This window comes from Phaseolus vulgaris, unplaced genomic scaffold, assembly GCF_000499845.2.
Source record: "Phaseolus vulgaris cultivar G19833 unplaced genomic scaffold, P. vulgaris v2.0 scaffold_51, whole genome shotgun sequence".
Lineage (NCBI taxonomy): Eukaryota > Viridiplantae > Streptophyta > Magnoliopsida > Fabales > Fabaceae > Phaseolus > Phaseolus vulgaris.
Genome location: NW_027174111.1, coordinates 69,704 through 90,331, shown reverse-complemented (window position 1 = coordinate 90,331; position 20,628 = coordinate 69,704). Strand labels below are relative to the sequence as shown.

The 20,628-nt window shown below is 48.6% G+C and overlaps 2 protein-coding genes across 2 annotated transcripts; both read left to right on the top strand.

Annotated features, from left to right (window-relative positions):
- The first annotated feature begins 16,938 nt into the window (after positions 1-16,938).
- On the top strand, positions 16,939-17,691 carry LOC137817417 (uncharacterized). The gene has a single exon (XM_068620711.1). The coding sequence runs from the start codon at positions 16,939-16,941 to the stop codon at positions 17,689-17,691; it is 753 nt and encodes a 250-aa protein (XP_068476812.1).
- A 1,671-nt stretch (positions 17,692-19,362) lies between these two features.
- Positions 19,363-20,358, top strand: LOC137817416 (uncharacterized). Its single transcript, XM_068620710.1, has one exon. It carries the CDS (start codon positions 19,363-19,365, stop codon positions 20,356-20,358), a length of 996 nt encoding a protein of 331 aa, XP_068476811.1.
- The last annotated feature ends 270 nt before the right edge of the window (positions 20,359-20,628 follow it).

The window sequence follows — 20,628 nt, the reverse complement described above, 5'->3', positions numbered from 1 at the left end:
TCTTTGTCCAAAGCGCCCATGCTATCAGGACTTCTTGGCCTCCTGAAGCTGCTTTTGGACTCTTTGTTCCCCTTGTTTACCCAATACAAGGGGAAACCGTCGAGCAGAGAAGCGTCCTTGTCGTTGGGGCGCACCTGGACAAACTTGCCCTTCCAGTCTTTGTAGGATTGCTGGAAGATAGAGAGGATCGACCTCCCAGCAATCCCGTTCAAGCTTACCCACAGGCGATCTCCTGGGTGCTTGGCTTCAAAAAGAAATAAGAAAACGTCCACTGACGCTGGCAGCCCCAAGTGGTCGCACATTATTTGGAAAGCCCGTACGAACGCCCAGCTGTTGGGATGGAGCTGGGCGGCGGCGATGTCGAGCTCGGTGAGAAGCTCCCTTTCAAAGCGAGTGAAGGGAAACCTAAGTTTCACCTTCTTGAACAGAGTGGTGTATATGAGGCAGAACAACCCGCCGGTGTTCCCCTTATCGTCAACGCACACCGGCATGTCGGAAGGGCAAGGTAGCACCGTCATCTTCTCGTCGTGCTCCTTATGGAATGATTGGTGAGGCTCGTCCCCTTTCTTCAATCGCAGAACTGCCCCAGCAGAGTTTACAGAAGATGTTTCCCTCAACAAAGTCGGGGTAGCCCATGGGTACAGTTTTTTGAAGTCTGGGGAGGGAACGGAGGCTCCTCCGGTGATGGGTGGAGTGGCCTGAGCCAAGTTGGGGCGGGAGGGTGCAGGCCTCTCAGCCTGGGAAGAAGAAGCACCACGTGCTCGCGGTGGGTTGTGTGCTTGTGAGGAGGGGTTTCGTGACGAAGGAGGAGGATTTGGGGTGATCTTTGAGCGAGTCATTGCGGAAGCTGCAAAGGAAGAAGAAAGGAAGAAGAAAGGAAAAGGTGATCAGGACTCGCAGAGGCTGACTCTAATCATGAACGAAGGGTGAGAAAACGAACGAACGAAGGTTCGTTGTAATGAAGACGAAGCCCTAAGTTACGAAGAAGGAGAAATAGGAAAAAAAAGCAACCCACAACGTATGCACCAGACAGTTAAAGGATGATGCGAATCGGTTAAAATGCAGGAAAAACCAGCAGAAGAAGGAAAGGAAGTACCTTTATATGATCGGAAGAGTAATGAAGGATGTTGGTGATTCGGGAGGTTGAAGAACGTTGAGAGCTTTTTGCGGAAGAGAGTTGGAGCGTCTAAGAATACGAAGAAAGTGATGAAACAGTGAAGCGAAATGAGTTTAAGGGTTTTTCGAAATGGGTTTGGGAAGCGCAAACGTTAACTGAAGGTAACCGTTGATGAAGCCACGTGTCGAACGATGGGAGAAGTGTTTGGTGGAGCGTCAAAGAAGCAGAAAGTACAACCGCTTGGAATTCTGCGCCAGTGCCACGTAGATCGGTATTGACGTGACTCCTTTAGTCTTTGCGCTGGACAAGTCTTCGCTTAGGACTGGGGGGCTTGTGTACTGCCCTGGTAGTCGGAAGTAATGACGTGGCACCAAGCTACAGTATAGGCGTGTTGACGAGACGCCAGGTTTGGCAGAAGGGAAGGAGGTCGGGGGGCTTGTGAAATCGCCAGTTATTAAGTGGGCGTGCTCCGATCTTCAGCATACCAGAACCGGCGGTCACCGGGTTAAAGATGAAGTGGCCAGATGTAAACTCAGGCGACCAAGTGATTAGAGATCGCCGGGGCAAGCACATCGCCGAAGATGAAGGTGGTGCAGATTATGAAGGCGGCCGGCGAGACCACATGGAAGGTGTACGAAGGCACCCTAACTCGCCAATTCCAGTAGAGATCGCGCTCCTAGTTAGCTATGCACTGAGCAGTATCATGCATAAGTAACTTAGCCAAAGGAGAGTCAGAAGCAGCGCCCAAGTCAAGGAGGCTCCAGATGATGGCACGTGTACAGCTGGATGCGAACCACGTGTCCAGGTCTGTAACTGCCAGGAGAGAGAAAGTGACCAGGTATTTAAGGGTTCCCCAACGAACTTTTGAGGTACGCACGTTCAGATTGTCTTCTTTACGCTTGCGAGTTCTTGAGCATACTGTGAGAGAACTGGTTCACGGTTCCTTGAGTGTTACTCTTGAAGTATTTGGTGGTTCAGTCACTGACTTGGGCATTGGAGTGCGATCGGCCGCAGCGGCGCCGCTCTGTTCTTTTGCAGGTTCTTGAGGTGGATCATGACGAAGGACGGAGGGTGAAGCGGTGCACACGTCGATCCAAGTTTGACGAGGCAAGTTCCAACGTTCTGGTCAACAGGCAGGATCAGGCGCTATCTAGCCGATGAGATACTTCCGTTGGAGTCTGCGGAATCCAAAAAGATAAAGAGGAACTCCGCCAAATACACCCTAGTCGACGGGGAGTTGTTTAGACATGGGTTCACCCACCCGATTTTGGTGTATGTGAGCGGAGACCAATGTACACGAATAATGGCAGAACTCCACGAGGGGATTTTTGGTAGCCATGTGGGAGGGCGGTCCTTGGCGTCAAAAGCCGTCCGTGCAGGTTATTACTGGCCGACAATGAGAGAAGATTGCACGAGGCACGCCCAGCGGTGCAAAGAGTGCCAACAGCACGCTGACTGGCACAAGGCGCCGCCAAAAGAGCTAAGGTCGATTTACAGCTCGTGGCCGTTTCACACGTGGGGAATGGACATTCTAGGGCCCTTTCCTTTGGCGGTAAGGCAGATGAAGTACCTTGTAGTAGCCATAGAGTACTTCATGAAGTGGATAGAGGCTGAGCCAATAGCGCAGATCACAGCTCACAAGATCCAAGACTTCGTATGGAAGAATATAGTGTGCCGTTTTGACGGGCCGAGGCGTTTAGTTTCCGACAATGGCACGCAGTTTGTGAGCCAGCAACTGGGCAAGCTGTGCGCAGAAGTTGGGATAAAGTTGGTGTTCGCATCAGTTGAGCACCCCCAAACAAATGGGCAGGTTGAGTTTGCCAATAGAGTCCTACTCAGGGGTCTAAAGAGAAGACTTGAGAAGGCTAAAGGAACCTGGGCAAAGGAGGTTCCTAGGATAGTGTGGGCTTACCACACCACGCCTCAGTCTGCCACCAGAGAGACACCCTTCAGCTTGGTATACGGGTCTGAGCAATGATTCCGGTAGAGATTCAGGAGAGCTTGCCACGTTTTCAAAGTTTCGTGGCTGAGGAGTCCAACGAGGAGAGAAAGGGGAACCTGGATCCGCTGGATGAGGTTAGGGAGGAGGCGAGAATCAAAGTTGAAGCATTAAAGAGAAGGGTGGAGCACAAGCATAGCTCGAAGCTGAGACCTCGGCAGTTCCAGATTGCCGACCTAGTAATGCGCAAAGCCCACCCATACTAGTTAGAGAACAAGCTGTGCCCCAAGTGGACTGGCCCTTTCAGGGTGAAGGAGGTCCTGGGAAACAGGGCGTACAGACTCGAGACTTTAGAGGGAGGCACAATTCCTCGTACTTGGAATGCGGCCAATCTCAAGTTTTATTTCAGTTGAACTCTAGCATTGAACACAGTTTCAAGGGGACACTCTTTTCCCCTTTTAAGGGTTTTTTTAACGAGGTCACCCAATAAAATTACGATTGAAGTATACGCATTCTTGTATTTTTTGTGAAATGCAGGAGCGAACCTGTCATTTGGTGTTTAGACACCTCGAGAAGGAGTGACAGCTTCCTTTAGGACACCTCCCCCTCGAGCGTGGGTGCCAAGTACGAATAACAAGGTTCAGTCAATAGCGAACCTGTCGTTTTGGTGTTTAGACACCTCGAGAGGGAGTGACAACTTCCTTTAGGAAACCTCCCCCTCGAGCGTGGGCTCCAAGTACGAACAATAAGGTTCAGTCAATAGTGAACCTGTCGTTTTGATGTGTAGACACCTCGAGAGGGAGTGCCAGCTTCCTTTAGGATGCGTCCCCCTCGTGGGCGCCAAGTACGAACATCAAGGTTCAGTCAGTAAAGAACCTGTCGTCCTGGTGTTTAGACACCTCGAGAGGGAGTGGCAGCTTCCTTTAGGACGCCTCCCCCTCGAGTGTGGGCGCCAAGTACGAACAACAAGGTTCGACCAGCTAAGTCCTCCTTTGCCTGTGAGCAAAGATGAGGCTAGATGAACGCCTTGAGACTAGAAACCTTGAGAGGAAGCGGCAGCTCCCGCGTAGGACGCCTCCTCTCAAGTGTCGACGCTAGGGCTAAGCAAAGGGATTCCCAGTTAAGGCTGTTGCCTTAGGGTAAAAAGGAGGCCAGTTAGTATATCTCCCTTGACCACAAAGGCAGGGGTGAGGATCAGTAAAGGATTTTCCCTGGTCTAAACAAAGTTAAGACAAGGCCAGTTAAAGGTTCACACATGCCCGCCCTCCGTCACAGGTGGCCAAGCGGTCGAAGCAAAGGGAAAGGGATGGCAAGGGAGAGTGCTAACTAAGGTTCAATTTTTTCAAAACCATCGTATGTCAAAGTTGTTAGCGTTAAAGCATTGTTAGCAAGTTAATAGTTAAAAGCAGAATGGCTAGCAAGCAAACGCAACAAAACAAGTAGGGGAAGTACAAATTGTATTAAGTTACAAAGTTTGGAGGACATAGTTTTAAAGGACAAAATTATACAAGCTCCTTCTAAGAACGCCTAGGTACAATCTGCCCATCAACAATGTGGTTCGACGTTGCGAAGGGGGAGACGTCCATCTCAGGATGCTTGCAAGCAACCTGAGCAAGAGCATCCTCGAACCCCGCTGTCTTGGCTCTCCCAAAGACTTCAGCTTGTATGGTCAGCTCCGCCTTGGCCTTCTCGAGTGCCTCAGTTTGTGCGATGAGCTCAGCCTCCACTTTTCCCAGTTTCACCTCCCGCTCCGTGGCCCGCTCTTCAAGTTTGACCATCCTAGCTTTGGTGGCCACGACTTCTTCCACGAGTCCCACCACCTGGGTGCGCAGTGGCACAATCTTGGCCAGTAAGGTGGTGTACTCTTGGCTCTTGTCAAAGAGCTTCTTATTGGTCTCCAGCTCAGCCTGGCGAAGGGTACTTAGTTCTTGATTTAGTGCGGTCTCACGGTGGAAGAAGACTTGAGCCTGTTGGGCTAGTTGCTCCTTCACCAGAGCCAGCTCTTCAGCCAAAGCCAGCTGCTCCTTTGCCTTTGACTCTGCCTCGTGGGAGAAGGCGTCAGCTTGGGCAAAGAATTCACCATGGCTGGGGGGCCAAGCTCTCAAGCTCTCCTGAGCATCCTTTTCGTTAAAGCTTCCCATGGTCCCTTTCTGGTAGCCCTTAAGGATTTGTTGAAGGACCAGGGGAAGCTTAGGGGCTTAGGGGCAGACACCGTGGAAGGCTCAGGGACGCTCTCACCCCCACCCTCAAGCGAGAAGAGGTTTTGGGGGGATGAGGCGCTGGGGGGGGGTGATCTCTGAGCGAGGCAGGGTGTCTAGCAGAGGAAGAGTGTGAAATGGCCGCTATCGCCACTCTGCGTTTCTTGAAGACAAGGTCGTCCGTAGTGTCTGCCTCATCATCAGAAACTATCTCCACCACCCTCTTAAGGGGGGCTGGGGTAGAGGAGGCCCCAGCGGCAGCCAAGGGCACAACATTGAGAGGGGCTGAGGGGGTAGGAGAAGGTACAACTGGTGCGATGTTTGGAGCAAGGCTTGAGGCACCTGCACTAGTGGCCGCCTTCTCACGAAGAGCTAGGACCTCCGCTAGCTTTGCTCGCTTCTCTTCGTTTAGCACCATGCCTACACCCAAAACAAGAAGAGATGAGAACTTGGCAAGACAAGGTTAAGCACGAAATCGGCACAGGCATAAGCAAGAATAAAGTAGAGTAGAGTTAAGAGAAAGGTCACGAGCAAGTGCCTATACCGATATAGCCAACAAGTCTTGTTGGGTTGTACTTATTCTTGATGAGCTCAGTAGTGTTGAAGATTGCCCCAAGACTAACTAGCACTTGGCATACCTCACGATCAGCAGAGGATAGCTCATCAAGGGTCTTGGCCTTCTTAAGGGTCAATTTCCCCACCCAGTACTATGGGAATCCATCCAGAGAGGTGTGGTCGTGCTCAAAGCAACACACCCTGAAGAATTTCCCCTTAAAACCCTTGTAAGATTGCTAGAACAGGGTAAGGATGACTCTTCCTGTCACCCCGCTGAAGCTTACCCAGAGGTTCTTCCCAGGGTTTTTGCCCTCGATGAAATGAAGAAAGACATCTACTGTGGGTGGATGGCCAAAGTGATTGCAAAGGATGGAGAAGGCCCTCACAAAGGCCCAGCTGTTGGGATGCAGCTGGGTAGGGGCAATGTTTACTTCGGTCAACAACTCCCTCTCGTAGCTGGTAAAGGGAAGGCGTTGTCTAATACGCTTAAAGACCGTTTGATAGAAGAAGAAGAAGGGTTCTCCCTCGTTGTCACGGTTTTCTATGCACACGGGTTCGCCCTCCGCACAGGGGCAAACCGAGATATAGGCATCGCTCTCTCTCCCAAACGCCCTATCCAGGAACTCGGGCTCGCTGTCTAGGTGTGCCCTCCAGTCCGCGATGGAGGTGAGGGAGGAGTTTTCGGCAAGAAGTTCAGTAGACGCCCAGGGGTACATGGTCTTGTAGTTGACGTTGGGGGGAGGGTTGGAAGTGATCTTCGTTCGTGCCATGACGAAGGTAGCTAAAAAAAGCAAGGAAAGAAGAAGGTGAGGGTTCAGCACAGGGGGCTACGGTGCAAAATGGAAGAGAAACCCAGAAAAACCCTACGCTCGCAGAAAACCTAGAAAACAGAGGAACGAAGAACGAATGCAAAGGAAAACCTAAACGCGGAAGTTTAAACAGGACCAAGCAATTATCAATGCGCGAAATCAGAAATAAAGAGCAATGAATGGAGAAAAATCATAACTTTGATTGCTGATGAGTGAAAGTCCTGATTTTTATGAAGGTAGGAAACTAGACTATTCGAAGAGGAAGACAAATAGTGCAATGGAAAGTTGCAAGTGATGGAACGTTGAGTCCCAACCACTTGATTAAGACACGTGTGCGCTGATTAAAGCAGGAATAGGAAAACATTACTTCGGTGCACTGTACACGTCCCGACACGTGAAGCCACATAGGTCGGCAGGGCGAGGCCATAGTCTCTTCGTTGAACAAGTTAACAACTCGAGACTGGGAGGCTTGTGTACCGACCAGTCCTCGGACTTGGACGTTGACCACAATCATGGTGGGGCCTCGAAGGCTGGGTCCACTGGGAGGCTGGCAAGACGAGCCAAAGTCTCAGTAAGCTCATGGATAAGGGCAACCGAGGAGGGGGCGGCGTCAAGGCGCGGGGTGTGGAGGCTTTGGACTTCGGCAATCCAAACAGTAGAGCTGAGCCGAAAAAGGGTGGTTTCCAAGCCACACTCCAATTATGAGCAGGGAACTCCCAAGGCGACTGACCCAGAGATTGGGGGCATGAGTTGGCACCCAAGTTGTCATCCCGCGGAGGTTGCACTCCAGTGAAGGGGGTCTTGCACGCTAAATGGCCCTAAGAGTAAGTAATAGTGATGCTAAGACGCACCTACCGTAAGCCTAAGTCACAGTTAGCGAAGGGAACAAAAACACTAAAGGATATATAAAAGGTAACAACCAACAGAATAAGGTACGCATTTCTAAGTACAAGTAACACATAGACAATTAGACAAAGCTCTCAGAGTTGAGAGTTGTTGGTGTTTCTTTGCCCGGTGTTTAACTTGAGTGTCAAAGTGCAAACGGTCGCGAGGGTGCCCGTTGTCTCTTTGTTTTCAGGTGATCCACAAGGAGGAAAGCACCGTGAGAAGAGGAGGGAGCCTTGGACGCGAATGTTATTGCGAATGCACGAAGATGTTGGGCTAACCGGCGGGAACAATGTTTTCAGTTGAAAATTCAAATATATATTGTAATAGTTGTATAAATAGTAAAAAATGTAACAATTTTATTAACTCTTTCTCAAACCTTGATGCATATGTTGAACCAAGTGTGTTCAAGCTTTGAAGAATCCAAACCCTTTGAAGGTTGATGAAAGCCTGGATGTGCTTGCTGTTGCTGAGCTGTCTTTAGATAGGATATGGGGTAGATTAATTGTATATATCCAGTCTTGATTGAATCCAAAGCATAAGCATTCTCAATCCTTTTAATTGAAAAGTGTTTTTCAAACTAAGTGGAAAATAACCTGTTGTTTTGTCGAAACAACCGATTGTTTTATACTTAGGTGTGTTTAGAAAGGTTGAAAATTGTTTTTGATGGTTGACTTGCTGTCAAACCAAAACAACCGATTGATTCGTGGAAACAACCGATTGTTTGTTTTGGGACCATAACAGAAAAGTGTTTTGTGCTTTGACTGAGCATTAAATGATTTTCTAACTGTTTACGCTCCAGTTTTTAATGCTTTGACCAATCTTTAAATGCAATAAATAGTTTGTTAAGATTAAGTAACAAACAACAACTTTGTTTTAATACAGAAAAATAGATTTGAGTTTTTCATAGATTGAGCTTTTGAAAAGTTGAGAATTGCTTAGAGATTGCATTTTTTATTAAAGAGTGTGAGATAGGATTTTCATCTTGTATTGATTTCAGATCTTCTCTGTAACAAGTATAATCCTTTGTACTTTGAAATAAACTCTGTGTGTATAGCTGAGAAGTGTTGTGTGTTCTTGAGGGGATCAAGATCAACATTCTTAGTGGTGTTGTGCTAAGCCAAAGGAAGTGTGTCTTGAGGGGATCAAGGTCACTTCTTTGGTTGTGTTGTAAGTAATCTAGGGTTGATTGTGTTCCGGCCGGTTGACCTGGGACGTCTTTGTGTGCAACCTCACCCGTCAGCTAGGGACTCCTTCCCACTGGTTACCTGTGGATTCCTGCAAAGAAGGACAAAGGGGCGCCCTAGCGGCCGTTTGCACTCCGACGCTCAAGTCAGCTAGCAAGAAACACCAAAACTCTACACCTCCGTATCGGAGCACCGTGACTGGCACTCTGAAGGTGGTCTAATGAAACTGTGTATCGTGTATCTTTCTCCCTCTGGCAAACAACCACCCTCTCTCTAGTCCCTTGTCCGTAATCTCAAGACTCGAGCAAGCAACTAGAGTGTACTCTGGGAAAGTCTGCCAAAAGTTCGAACCCTGTTTCCAACATTCAAGGCGCTATTTAAACTACTCCCGCATTCAAAGCACCTTAAAGCGCATTTAATTATAAAACGTTCAGCGCATTTAAGACGTTTAAACCGCTTGGGAGCATTTATAGTACCTTAAACACTCGAAACGGAAACTGTATTAAATAACTTTAATTACCTTGTACCTGAAAAAATGGCGTTTCTATTCTGACTTGGCTGCTGTACACGTGGAGGGCCTCACAGCATCGTGACCCCACCTGAGGGTATTTCCTCGTGTGAGTCCTCCTACCTGGGAGTGCATCTGCGCAAGGGGTGACCCTTTGGGTGCCAACTCATGCCCCCAAACATCTAGTCACTCATTTTGAGAGCGTATCTACCTTCCTCTCGTACCCTGCACCTGGCTACCCTGGGCGTGACCCTCCTCATGAGTCGTATCTATCCCAAAGGTGTCTCTGGGGCGGCAGGGGCACTTCACGAGTCAGATTGCTCTACACTGGCGCTATTACTATGGCCTTGAAGCCACCTTTCTCTTCTCTTTATTACTGCCCCGGATTATCGGGATTTGAGGCCTTCCCACGGCGTCGCTCCCTCCATGGTCTTTCCTACCCATGGGTATCGGGGAGCGACACTGTGATTGCCTTTCTTTTGTGACATTTGGCCTTGGCGACGCCCTAGCTGGGCGACGCCTTGACTTGGCGATGCCTTCATCTAGGCGACGCCTTACCTTGGCGACGCTTCCTTTCGACGACGCCCTGCCTCGGCGATGCTTGCACTTGGCGTCTCCTCACCTAGGCAATGCTTCCTTTCGGCGATGCTTCTACGAAACAACCGATTGTTTTTCTGGTGCTGTGCTTATTTGCTTTGTGTTTTGGCAAACTGAATTCTGATTCAAGTGTTTTCGAAGTAATTGCATTCTAGGCTTAAAAGTTTGCGAAAACCCTCTTTAAACCATTCACCCCCTCTAGTTTAAAGCCATACTTTCTAACAACATATACCATTGGATAAATATCTACTCTAATCCTCCCTCCCCCCCCCCCCCCCACACATATATATATATATATATATAGTAGAGATCTTATAATGAGCATAAATATTAGTTAAACAAAAAAGTTGTTGACCCTGGTTCTTAAATCTTTCAAAGTATAAAATCACGTTGACTACTTATAAAGACTTTTCAAGAGTATTGTATAACTACAATGGTGCTTTGGTGATTGAATATAATAATGTAGGTTGGTCAAACCTTAGTATCTCAATTACTACAGTATAGCATAATAAGATTTTAATAAGAGAACTACAACCATGAATGTCTGATCCAAGATTCTACAATTTCTTCTTCTTATTATCTGTTCCTGCTGATTGACCAGATCGTGCTTCGTGCGCAGCTAAGACTCGCGTATCTAGGACTCCTTCGTCTTTGTTCCAGATCACCACCCTTCGCCGCCGTGAGTACCTGAAACAGAGAGAACAAAGGGCGCCCTCGCGGCCGTTTGCACTCCGACGCTCAAGTCAGTAAGGCAGTAAACACTGCGCACCTCCGTATCGGAACACTGTGACTCCGGTGTTCTGAAGGTGCGTAACCGTTTTCTAACTAACTTCTCTCTCTAGTGCTCTAATGGTGCGTACAAAGTGTAAGCTAAAAAATGAATAGAATGTACCTCACTAAGCTTTCAGAAAAGCTTATATACCTTGGGTTTCAGTGCTACTGCCACATGTCACTCATGACCTAAGCACAACTCCACGTGGAAGGCCTTACAACGCTGTAACCCAACTTAGGGAAATCCCAGCGCGTAAGTCTTCCCTCTCCGAAGTGCATCCGGCGCAGGGGATGACTACCTGGGTTCCAACTCATGCGCCCCAGCCTCCAGTCACTCGCCCTGGGAGTATCTCATCCTTCCTCTCGCACCATGCACGCAGATTAACCCTGGGACGTGGCCCTCTCCCGAGTCGTATCTGTCCCAGCGATTCTCCAAAGGTGGCGTGGATCGCCACGTCCTACACCTCATGCTTGGGTAATTCACGAGTCAGGTCACTCCCTGCTGGTACTTGGGAATATGGCCTTGAAGCCACCTTTCTCTTCTCTTTATTATTGTTCTGAGGTACCGAGGCCCGAGGCCTCCACACCCGTGTCGTGGCCTCTCACTGTGCCACCCCCTCCACGATCTTCCCTACCCGTGGGTATCGGGGGGTGGCACCATCTGAACCAAAGCACGCTCTTAGGGCAACGGGTTTCGCCTTCAAGGTGGGCGACGCCTAAACCTAGCGACGCCCATGCCTGGCGATGCCCAAAGATGGCGACGCCCATACTTGGCGATGCCCATACCTGGTGACGCCCATACTTGGCGACGCCCATACCTGGCGACGCCCACAACGGTCAACACCAACTTTCCTCCTTGGAGCCCCTTGGTAGGTCCCATCGTATGTTTGACTTTGGTCAACGCCCGAGGACGGGTCAGTACATTATCTTTGTCTAAAATCTTGTGAAGTTGTAAAATCAAACAAAGTGAAATATGCATTTAGTTTCCTACTTGACCTTTATACATTACAATTTATAATTGTTTTTTATATATCACTTTTTTTTTCTTAAAATAGTCCTACTTGGTTAAATTTTGGGGAGTTTGCATTCAACCTTTCTAACCTATGTCTGCAAATCAATCAAATCCAAATGAAGTTTCCTTTCTAACCTATATGTGGTAATGAATCAATTCAAAATGAAGTTTCCACACTTCACTGTTTCGGATAGGTGGGCTCAAATAGGCAAGCACCTACCTAGAAGAAAAATGGTTAAGTGAGGTTAGGGAAATCATAGTTAACAAACAAGTCCTCATAACTTTGCAATAGGAAAGTATAAAGATAAGGTTTTATGTGATGTTGTGCTCATTGAAGCAACTCAGGTTCTTTTAGGAAGGCCTTGGCAATATGATCGCCATGTTTTACATGATGGCCTAACTAATACAATGTCTTTTTCCTTCCAAGGGCGCAAGGTTACCTTAAAACCCCTCTCTCCCCAAGAGGTTCATGAGGACCAAATAAAAATGAAAACTAAAAGAGAAAATGAGAAAGCAAAGGAAGTAAGTGCTAAACCGAGTCACAATACCTTAACTACTAAATCAATTTTGTTGAGTCGTGCTACGCCTCCAAGGTATTATTCTTCTTTGTCTTTTTCATTACCTAAGGTGCCTACTTCCACACCATATTGGTTAAAGATTGTTAAGGATGATTTTTTTCATACCTCCTGATCTTGCAGGGGATTCGAACGTCGAAGGATTCGCCACGTCAAACTCTGTCTTCCGCAAGAACGCTCCAAGCACTCCACAAGAACTCCAAGCAAACATGCGAAACACACCAAACGGCGCCTCTAGCGGCCGATTGCACTCCGACGCTCAAGTCAGCCTCGCAAAACCACCAAAGAACTAAGAACTAAGAATCTCTGCGAGACTCGTGTGCACTCTGTGATTCTCTCTCTCTCTCCGTGTGTAAACTAGTAACTTGCAAGAATGAATCTTACCTCCCTCTGCATGAGCGCAGAATGCCTTTATATACTCTGTTGCGTGCCTAAGTTATCCGTGTACGAAGTAACTTAGCGCGTTTCTTCCACTAGGCGTCTCGTGCAACCTCAGTGTGAATACCAAGTGTGGCTTGGATAAGTGCACGCACCAGGCATCACCTACTGTGTGAACGATCACCTCTGCTTTGCACCATGCACGTTATGGGTTAAGAGAACACCGATCACCAACTAGCTTACTAGCTCTCTTAGGCCACTCTTGTGCACAGTACTACAAAGCACATAACTTCTCCTTTCTCTGATACCCTGCCACACAAGGCTCGTATGCAACGCTCTCGCTGGGAAACGTCCTTCGTTTCCAGCTGAACTGCGTACAACACGAAAACCCGATGACCATCGCTCACATCGGATGACCGATTGGTGCACCATAGCGCCACGCCCTCGGCTTCCAGGCGCTTATCTAGGTGCTGATCGCGCATCCTCTCTGACCGCCGTCCCCTGATCACCGATCACCCCCCTGGGTGACTTTCTCAATGACTCATCTGCTTCCCTGGCCCACGTGTTCCACTAAGAACGATCCACGTGGCTATCCTTTGCTGACGTCACCGACTACCGATGACCAACCAGATCACAAGCCCCCCAGCCTCGAGCTGTAAACTTGTTTTCAGCGAAGAGGCTAAGTGATCGTCCTCAGTGGCCACGTGGCAAGTGATGCCACGTCACGTGTTGTGTTTTAAGTGACGTTACGTCTTCCTTCCCTAATCTTGCGACACGTGTACGCATCAACGACTAGCATGAAACGTCGTTTGCGCTTCTCATATTGAAAAACTTACGGGCCTCCACTGTTCCATCACCTTCTCCAACACTGTTCTTTGAACCTTCGAAGCTTTTCTCTGCGCGTTCCATCTTCCTCAATCTCAAGCTTTCAGGAACTACTTGTAATCATCAAAAGGTACCCCTTTTCTCCATCTATGGCATATTTGAATACTTTCTACCGATTGCATCATCCAATAACTGCACTGTGCATACGTTGTGGGCTTTTTCCCTTTCCCTGCACTGTACCAGGGTTTCTTCTGGTTTTTCTGTGTTTTCACTTCTTCTTCTTCACTTTCGCTTCTCCACTCCCTTCAAACCATGGCATTTTCGTTCTCCTCACCTTCCTCTTGTTTTTCGCTGAACCATGTTTTTCATTGGTCCCTCACTCCTTCTTTTCTTTCTCCATTGTAGTTACTGAGCAATGGCTCGCACAAAAACCACCGCGCGTCTCGCTTCCTCCTCCGGTGCACAGCCTTCCGCAAGTGCACCACCACCGCCCTCGACGAGTGCGCCCCCCTCAACGAGTGCGCACCCCCAAGCGGCGCCTCCTCAGCATAACTATGTGCGGGTGTACCAGTGGGCTCCCCTCCACCTGCTCGCCGAGACGTCTACACAACTCCCCAACAACCATCTAACCAACCTACTGAGCAGCAACACAGACGAACCCACCTGCGCCCTTGACAGGGAGGATGACTCACACTTGAACGTGTGCATCCCCCCTCGAGGCATGCCAATATGCATGGACGATAGGGCCAACAACGGAGTGCCCCTCACCTTCATTTACTCCACCATCTTCAAGAGATTGCGGCTCCGCCTCCCCTTCACCTTCTTTGAGAAGGACCTACTCATCGAGCTGAACGTGGCTTCCTGCCAACTCCATCCAAACGCTTGGGCCTTCATCCGAGCGTTTGAGATTCTCTGCAATCACTTTGGACACCCTCCTTCAACCGACGTCTTCCTCCATTTCTTTGAAGCCAAGAACCTAGGCGATAGGTCATGGGTGAGCCTGAACGGCGTGATCGGGAGAGTGATCTTGGGCCTATACCAGCAATCTTTCAAGGACTGGAAGGGTAGGTTCTACATGATCACCTCCAATGAGCATAGCCCGACTCTACTTGAGGGCTTCCCAAGGTAGAGTTCAAAAACCCCGAGGCTTGGAGGCTATGGCACCCTATGAGCACGAGCTGTGCAACTTACTCTCGAGCTTGGGCGCTAAGTTCGGCTCCTCCACCCTCATCAAGCACGAGTTCGACGCGGAGATGCTAAAAAAATACATTGGTTTGCACCCTCTTTGATGAGAATCAAGTAAAGAAGGATTTTATTAATGAAGGAAGAGGCCATTGACTATCACACTTGAAGTTCTTCCTTCTAGTCTTCTCAAAATTAAAAGAAGACATAAAATAAAGATAGGCCCAAGCCTAAAGCCCAAGCCCAAGCCCAAGTCCATCCTATAAAGGGCAAGGCCAAGTATTAAATAATAAAGAATATTGTTGAAGGTGCTTAGAGGGAAACATTAGAAACCTCTATTGTTAAAGCATCTTTTAGTCTTTAGTTAGGAGTCTTAGGGGGGGTGTGTTAGTAGATAGGTGTAGGAGTAAATAAGGAGGTGCCAAAATGAGAGAAGGGATCACACCTTCCCCATGTATTGTTTTAGGCGCCAATTCTAGAAGCTTTTTAGGAGGGAGTTTTTGAATTTGTGTAGCTTGCATTTCAGCACCTTAGGCTATAAATAGAGGTGTTCCCTTTGTATTTTTGAGAATTGAAATTGGAGTAAAGAAACTATACTCAATTTTTTAGTGAGCATTGGAGAGCTTTTGAGCCTTCTTCTCTAGTCTTATCTTGAAGGATCCATGGTGTCCTCAAGTGGCGGCAGCACACTCATCTAGGAGCAACCAACCTTCTAGTGGCGTGATCACTCACCTTCTCTTCCATCTCCATAAGCTTTTCTCTTCTCCTTCCTCCCTAGTCTTTCAATTGTTCATGTTTAGCTTGTGTTCTTGAGTTTTGGTTTGGTTATCTTTCATTTTCCAGCAGCTGTTCTTATTCTTTTCTGTTTTGGTTCGGTGCATTTTAATTTCCAGCACTTCTAATTCAGTTTGCTTATCTTTTGTTCCATTTTGTTCGGTTCAATTTGACTATAATTGGAACTTCCATATGAGTTTGGAATTGGTGCTAGTTTTTGGAGAGTTCTTGACTTAGAACAATGATCCAATTCTAAGAAAAAGTGCCTAACTATTGTCCAACTCAAGTTGGTTCCTAAGAAGGTCAAGAACCTTTCTCTATGTGGCTATTGGAATCACATCATGTGGTATCATGAGTTTAGGTGTGTTCTTGTTTAATTGTTGAGTTGTGTAGCACTTTATTTCAAGAGCTCTTTTAATTTCTTGCAATTTAAGTTTCTGTTTTAGGCTTATTTTGAGTTTACTTGCTGTTTTAATTCTTTTGCCTATCATATGTTTGATTATTTTCCTTTTTGAATCATGTCAAGTTTTGTCTTAGTCATGTTATTCCATAATTGTCATTACTTCTAGTAGTACTTTTATTGTTTTTGATTGTTTCTTGCTTTAGTGTCATATAATTTTCTGAATTGATATTGATCCTTTGTGCATTTTCTTTTTAGTTTGAGTTCATGCTTGTATTCTAGTTCTATACAAGTTCCTTTACACAATTTTCATTATGTCTTTGCTAGTTCATCATACTGTTTTTCATTCCTAAATAGGTTCCTCTGTTTTTTTACAAACGTGTTACTGTTTTCAATTTACTGAAATTAATTGGCTCACTGGAAATTTGTGAAAATTTGGATTTACATTCTTCAATGTGTTACAAAACCATAGCAAAAAGAAGCACTAAAAAATTCCAAGTACACAAAAAATGATAAATAAAATACGAAAAGTGTACATTACTGCCGAAAAAAAGACGGTAATTGGGCAGCAATTTTGAAAAATTTATTTCTCTCAATTGGCTTACTGTTTTTGACTTGTCATACTTGCACATGTTAACCCCTTTTCTGCATGCTACCACCGAGCTGATTAGTTTAATTCACTCTTTTGTAACTTGTTTGCTTTCTTTGGCTCTTTGTGTACTAACCCTTTGCCATGTTTAACTGGTGCAGATATGACTTCCAACAAAGAACGACGACAGAAGCTGATCGCGCTAGCTAAGAGCCGACGAGCTGTCGGGTCGTTCACGGGGACTGAGGCCACCTCCGAGCCTATCTCTACCTCCCCCATCTCGGTCGCGCCAGCTGAAGGCCCCGAGACCAGGGGTGATAAGAAAAGGAAACGGTTGGTGAAGGCTCCCACCACCGTCATATCCATCGAGGAGGAGAGCTCGGGGTCTCCTCTAGTTCAACGTAGAAGAAGGGGAGCCGAGGGCGATGAGGGAGATGCCTCTCCAATCCCCCCAACATAGGTTTCGCCTACACGCTCTCCTTCTCCGGCCCCTCTTCCTTCTCCTGCACCACTTCCTTCCCCGCCCCCAGCCAGCCAACCTCTCACCCTGCCATCTCAAACTGCTGGGAGCGGGGCCGCTCGCTCGGAGGGAACCTCTCACCCCTTGAGCTCACCACGTCCTAAAGCCTCTGCCGCAATGACCGAGGGTGGTGGTGAGAGTTCCCACCGAGCCTCGGGTTCCAGCACCGAGGGGATCACTAGGGTCATCCAGCTGACCAGGCAACTGCTCCAGAACCGCGAGCTGGTCAAATGGAGCGGGAGCGAGGTGGACCTTCACCTGGCCCGTCAACTGGTGCTCTCTCTGGAGTTCTCCACCCAGCATAGCCGCATCAAGAAGTTGGAGGGAAAGATGGGCGAGCTGATAAACCAGAAAGAGTCGCTACAAAGCGACTACGAGGCCCTGCAGAGCACTAATGACATGCTGAGGGATATGGTGGAGGAAGCCAAGAGAGGGCGCGCCCTGCAAGTCCAAGAAACCATCAAGACGGAGATGTTGACGGGGGACGCCGTCGCCGCTCTTGACGCCGAGCTGGTCGAGACCACAGGTAGGGCCATCCAGCTTGAAGCCGAGAATGCCTTCCTGCGCCAACAGATCGCAAATCTGGCGGAGGCTCTCGCAGTGAACGAGAGGCGTGCCAATGATCAAGGGTCCAAGCTTAAGGAAGCCGAGTCCACAATCGCCACCATTGTCACTGAGAAGGTCGTGCTCGAGACCGACAAGGCTGAGCTCGAGGCTGAGAAGACCAAGCTTTGGGAAGAGGCTGCTGACACCTTTGCCGAGGGATTTGACTTGGCCCTCGAGCAAGTTAAGTGCGTCTTCCCAGAGGCTGACTGCTCTCAATTCGCCATTGACTTCGAGGTGGTGGATGGCCAGATCGTTCGCCCTTGATCATTTGCTGTTTTGTCTTTACCTTCTTGTACATAAACTCTGAATGTAAAAACTCTTATTGTATATATAAAATGCCACTTTCCTCTTACTGTTTTTTCTGCTATGTATCTCCTAGTTTTTATCTCTTGCTATGCACGATTAACTGCTAACCTGCTCGAACTTGGCACAAATCTTCACTGTACTTGACTTCTCTACTTCTGACTTCGATCACAACTAACGACACTCGATAACTGATCTGGCGTGGCTTTGCTTGCTTAGGCCTATCGCGCAAGGACTTGTCTAAAACTTCTTAAACAACGCTCTAACCACCGATAGCCGATCAGAATGCCACATCCACCCACTCATAAGTCATCGCGCCTCCGCTTCTACCTTATATCTCCTTATATTGCTTGTCACTCCAGCGCTAAGTGCGTAGAGGACTTTTACGCCGATCGGTCAAGGATGATGCCTCGTTTTGGGGATGAAGAGTGTTTCTCGATAACCCCTCTTGCCTGCCCCAAGGTCACCAACCTTTAACACATCGGGTCGTACTTCCACCTTCTCACTCCTGGGGTGAGAAGGATTTTGACTAAGAGTTCTACTGCGCCAATATTGATGCTATGCCACTTGGGTAAAGGCGTTTCTCGAAATCCTTCCTGATCCGGTCGGTCATCGGTAGTCGATGAGGTCAGCAAAGGATAGCCACGTGGACCGTTCTTAGTGGAACACGTGGGCCAGGGAAGCAGATGAGTCATTGAGAAAGTCACCCAAGGGGGGGTGATTGGTTGTCAAAGGATGCGCGATCAGCGCCTATATAAACGCCTGGAAGCCAAGGGCGTGGCGCTATGGTGCACCGATCGGTCATCCGGTGTGAGCGACGGTCATCGGGTTTTCGTGTTACGCGCAGTTAAGCGGGAAACGAAGGACGTTTCCCAGCGAGAGCATTGCATACAAACCTTGAGTGGCAGAGTATCAGAGAAAGGAGAAGTTAAGCGTTTAGTAGTGTCGTGAACGAGAGTGGCCTATTAGAGCTAGTAAGCCAGTCGGTGATTGGTGCTCTCTTAGCCCATAACGTGCATGGCGCAAAGCAGAGGTGACCGTTCACACAGTAGGTGATGCCTGGTGCGTGCGCTTAGCCAAGCCACACTTGGTACTCACGCTGAGGTTGCACGAGACACCTAGTGAAAGAAACGCGCTAAGTTACTTTATACACGAATAACTTAGGCGCGCAACAGAGTATATAAAGGCATTCCGCGCTCATGCAGAGGAGGTAAGATTCATTCTTGCAAGTTACTAGTTTACACAGAGAGAGAGAGAATCACAAAGTGCACACGAGTCTCGCTGAGATTTTTAGTTCTGTAGTTCTTTGGTGGTTTTGCAAAGGCTGACTTGAGCGTCGGAGTGCAATCGGCCGCTAGAGGCGCCGTTTGTTGTGTTTCGTAGGTTTGCTTGGAGTTCTTGTGGAGTTCTTGGAGCGTTCTTGTGGAAGATAGAGTTTGACGTGGCGAATCCTTCGACGTTCGAATCACCTGCTAGATCATTTGGCGCCCACCGTGGGGCCCGTGTGAATTTGTGATCCCATCCACACTTTGCTGTCAGACTTCGTTTGTTCTTGAGATTCTTTGCTGAAAAAAGATGAGAAAGACAAGGCAAACTTCACCCGCGCCATCAGCTGAAGAAGGAGCTGTGACAATGGCGGAGGTCTTCGAGATGATGCGAGCGTTGCAAGATAATGTGGCAGCGTCAAGAATGGAACAAGAAAGGATGCAAGCAGATTTAGCTGCATCACAGAGCAGAAACGAGGAGCTGGACAGAGTGAATGAAGAGTTGCGCAAGGCGCTGCAAGCGCAGAAGGAACGCGCAGCGGAGGAAAGAGTGGTGTCGTCGCCGTCTCCCCCTAGGACTTTCCCCATGCTTTTCTCATATGAGATTATGAGTGCAGTGGTGCCACCAAACTTGGTAGGGGTGAAAGCCTCGTTTACCGGGGTGGAGGACCCAGAGACGCATCTGACGGCGTTTCACACCCAGATGATGCTCTATGGGGGCTCAGATGCAGTGTATTGCAAGCTGTTCATGAGCACCCTGAGCGGGATTGCTTTGGAGTGGTTCGTGAGCCTACCAGATGGCCACATCATTTCGTTTCAGCAGTTCTCCAAGTTGTTCATGGAGCAGTACATCGTGAACAGGGCACCCGCAGTGGTGTCGTATGATTTGTTTGACGTGAGACAAAACCAAGGTGAGTGCCCCAGGGATTACCTTAGTCGCTTTGGAGCTCAGGTAGTGAGGCTGCCCAGCAAAGATGAAGATATGCTGGTGCATGCGTTCAAGAAAGGGGTTCTGCCGGGCCGTTTCAGTGAATCTTTGATCAGAAATCACCCCAGCACCTTCGCGGAGATTAGGCGTCGTGCTGTGACGCACATCGTAGCAGAAACAGAGGTTTCTGAGAAGAGGGGAAGCGCGGCCCCGACCAAGTCGCGCGCAGGACCGAATAGGTCTCAGCAGCCGATGAGGGTGCATGAGGCCAAAGAAGGGAAGAAGGCTCAGGGGAAGCCTCGCCCTTACGAGCCCAGGAAAGACCTGGGCGGGGGGCGCGCGAGGGAGAGCAACGGAGCCCTAAACAGCCTCAAGCAGCAAAGGAGTGTGTGCCATGTTACCTCGACACCACCGCCAGGTGTGGACGAGAGGTGATCGGAGATGGTAAGAGGTACACAACGTGATGTGGAGATGGAGGAAGCAGTGCCGGGGGGCTCGGGGGTGTCCCAAGAAGAAGCTGAGAAAGAGAGCATGATCGCGCCCCGCGAGTCTGGGATCGCGAGGGCGGTCATTGCCAGTGAAAGGAGGCCCCACCCTGCTGAGGGGTGGGTGGAGACGAAGATCCAGGGAAAGAAGTTCAAGCTGGGAGGGCCGCTCAGCGAGGACACGCGACGACAGATCGCCGGTGTGATTGAGAGGCATCTG

Excerpts from the sequence above, each read along its gene's own strand:
- LOC137817417 (XM_068620711.1), top strand. The coding sequence starts at position 16,939 with ATGACCGAGGGTGGTGGTGAGAGTTCCCACCGAGCCTCGGGTTCCAGC.
- LOC137817416 (XM_068620710.1), top strand. The coding sequence starts at position 19,363 with ATGGCGGAGGTCTTCGAGATGATGCGAGCGTTGCAAGATAATGTGGCA.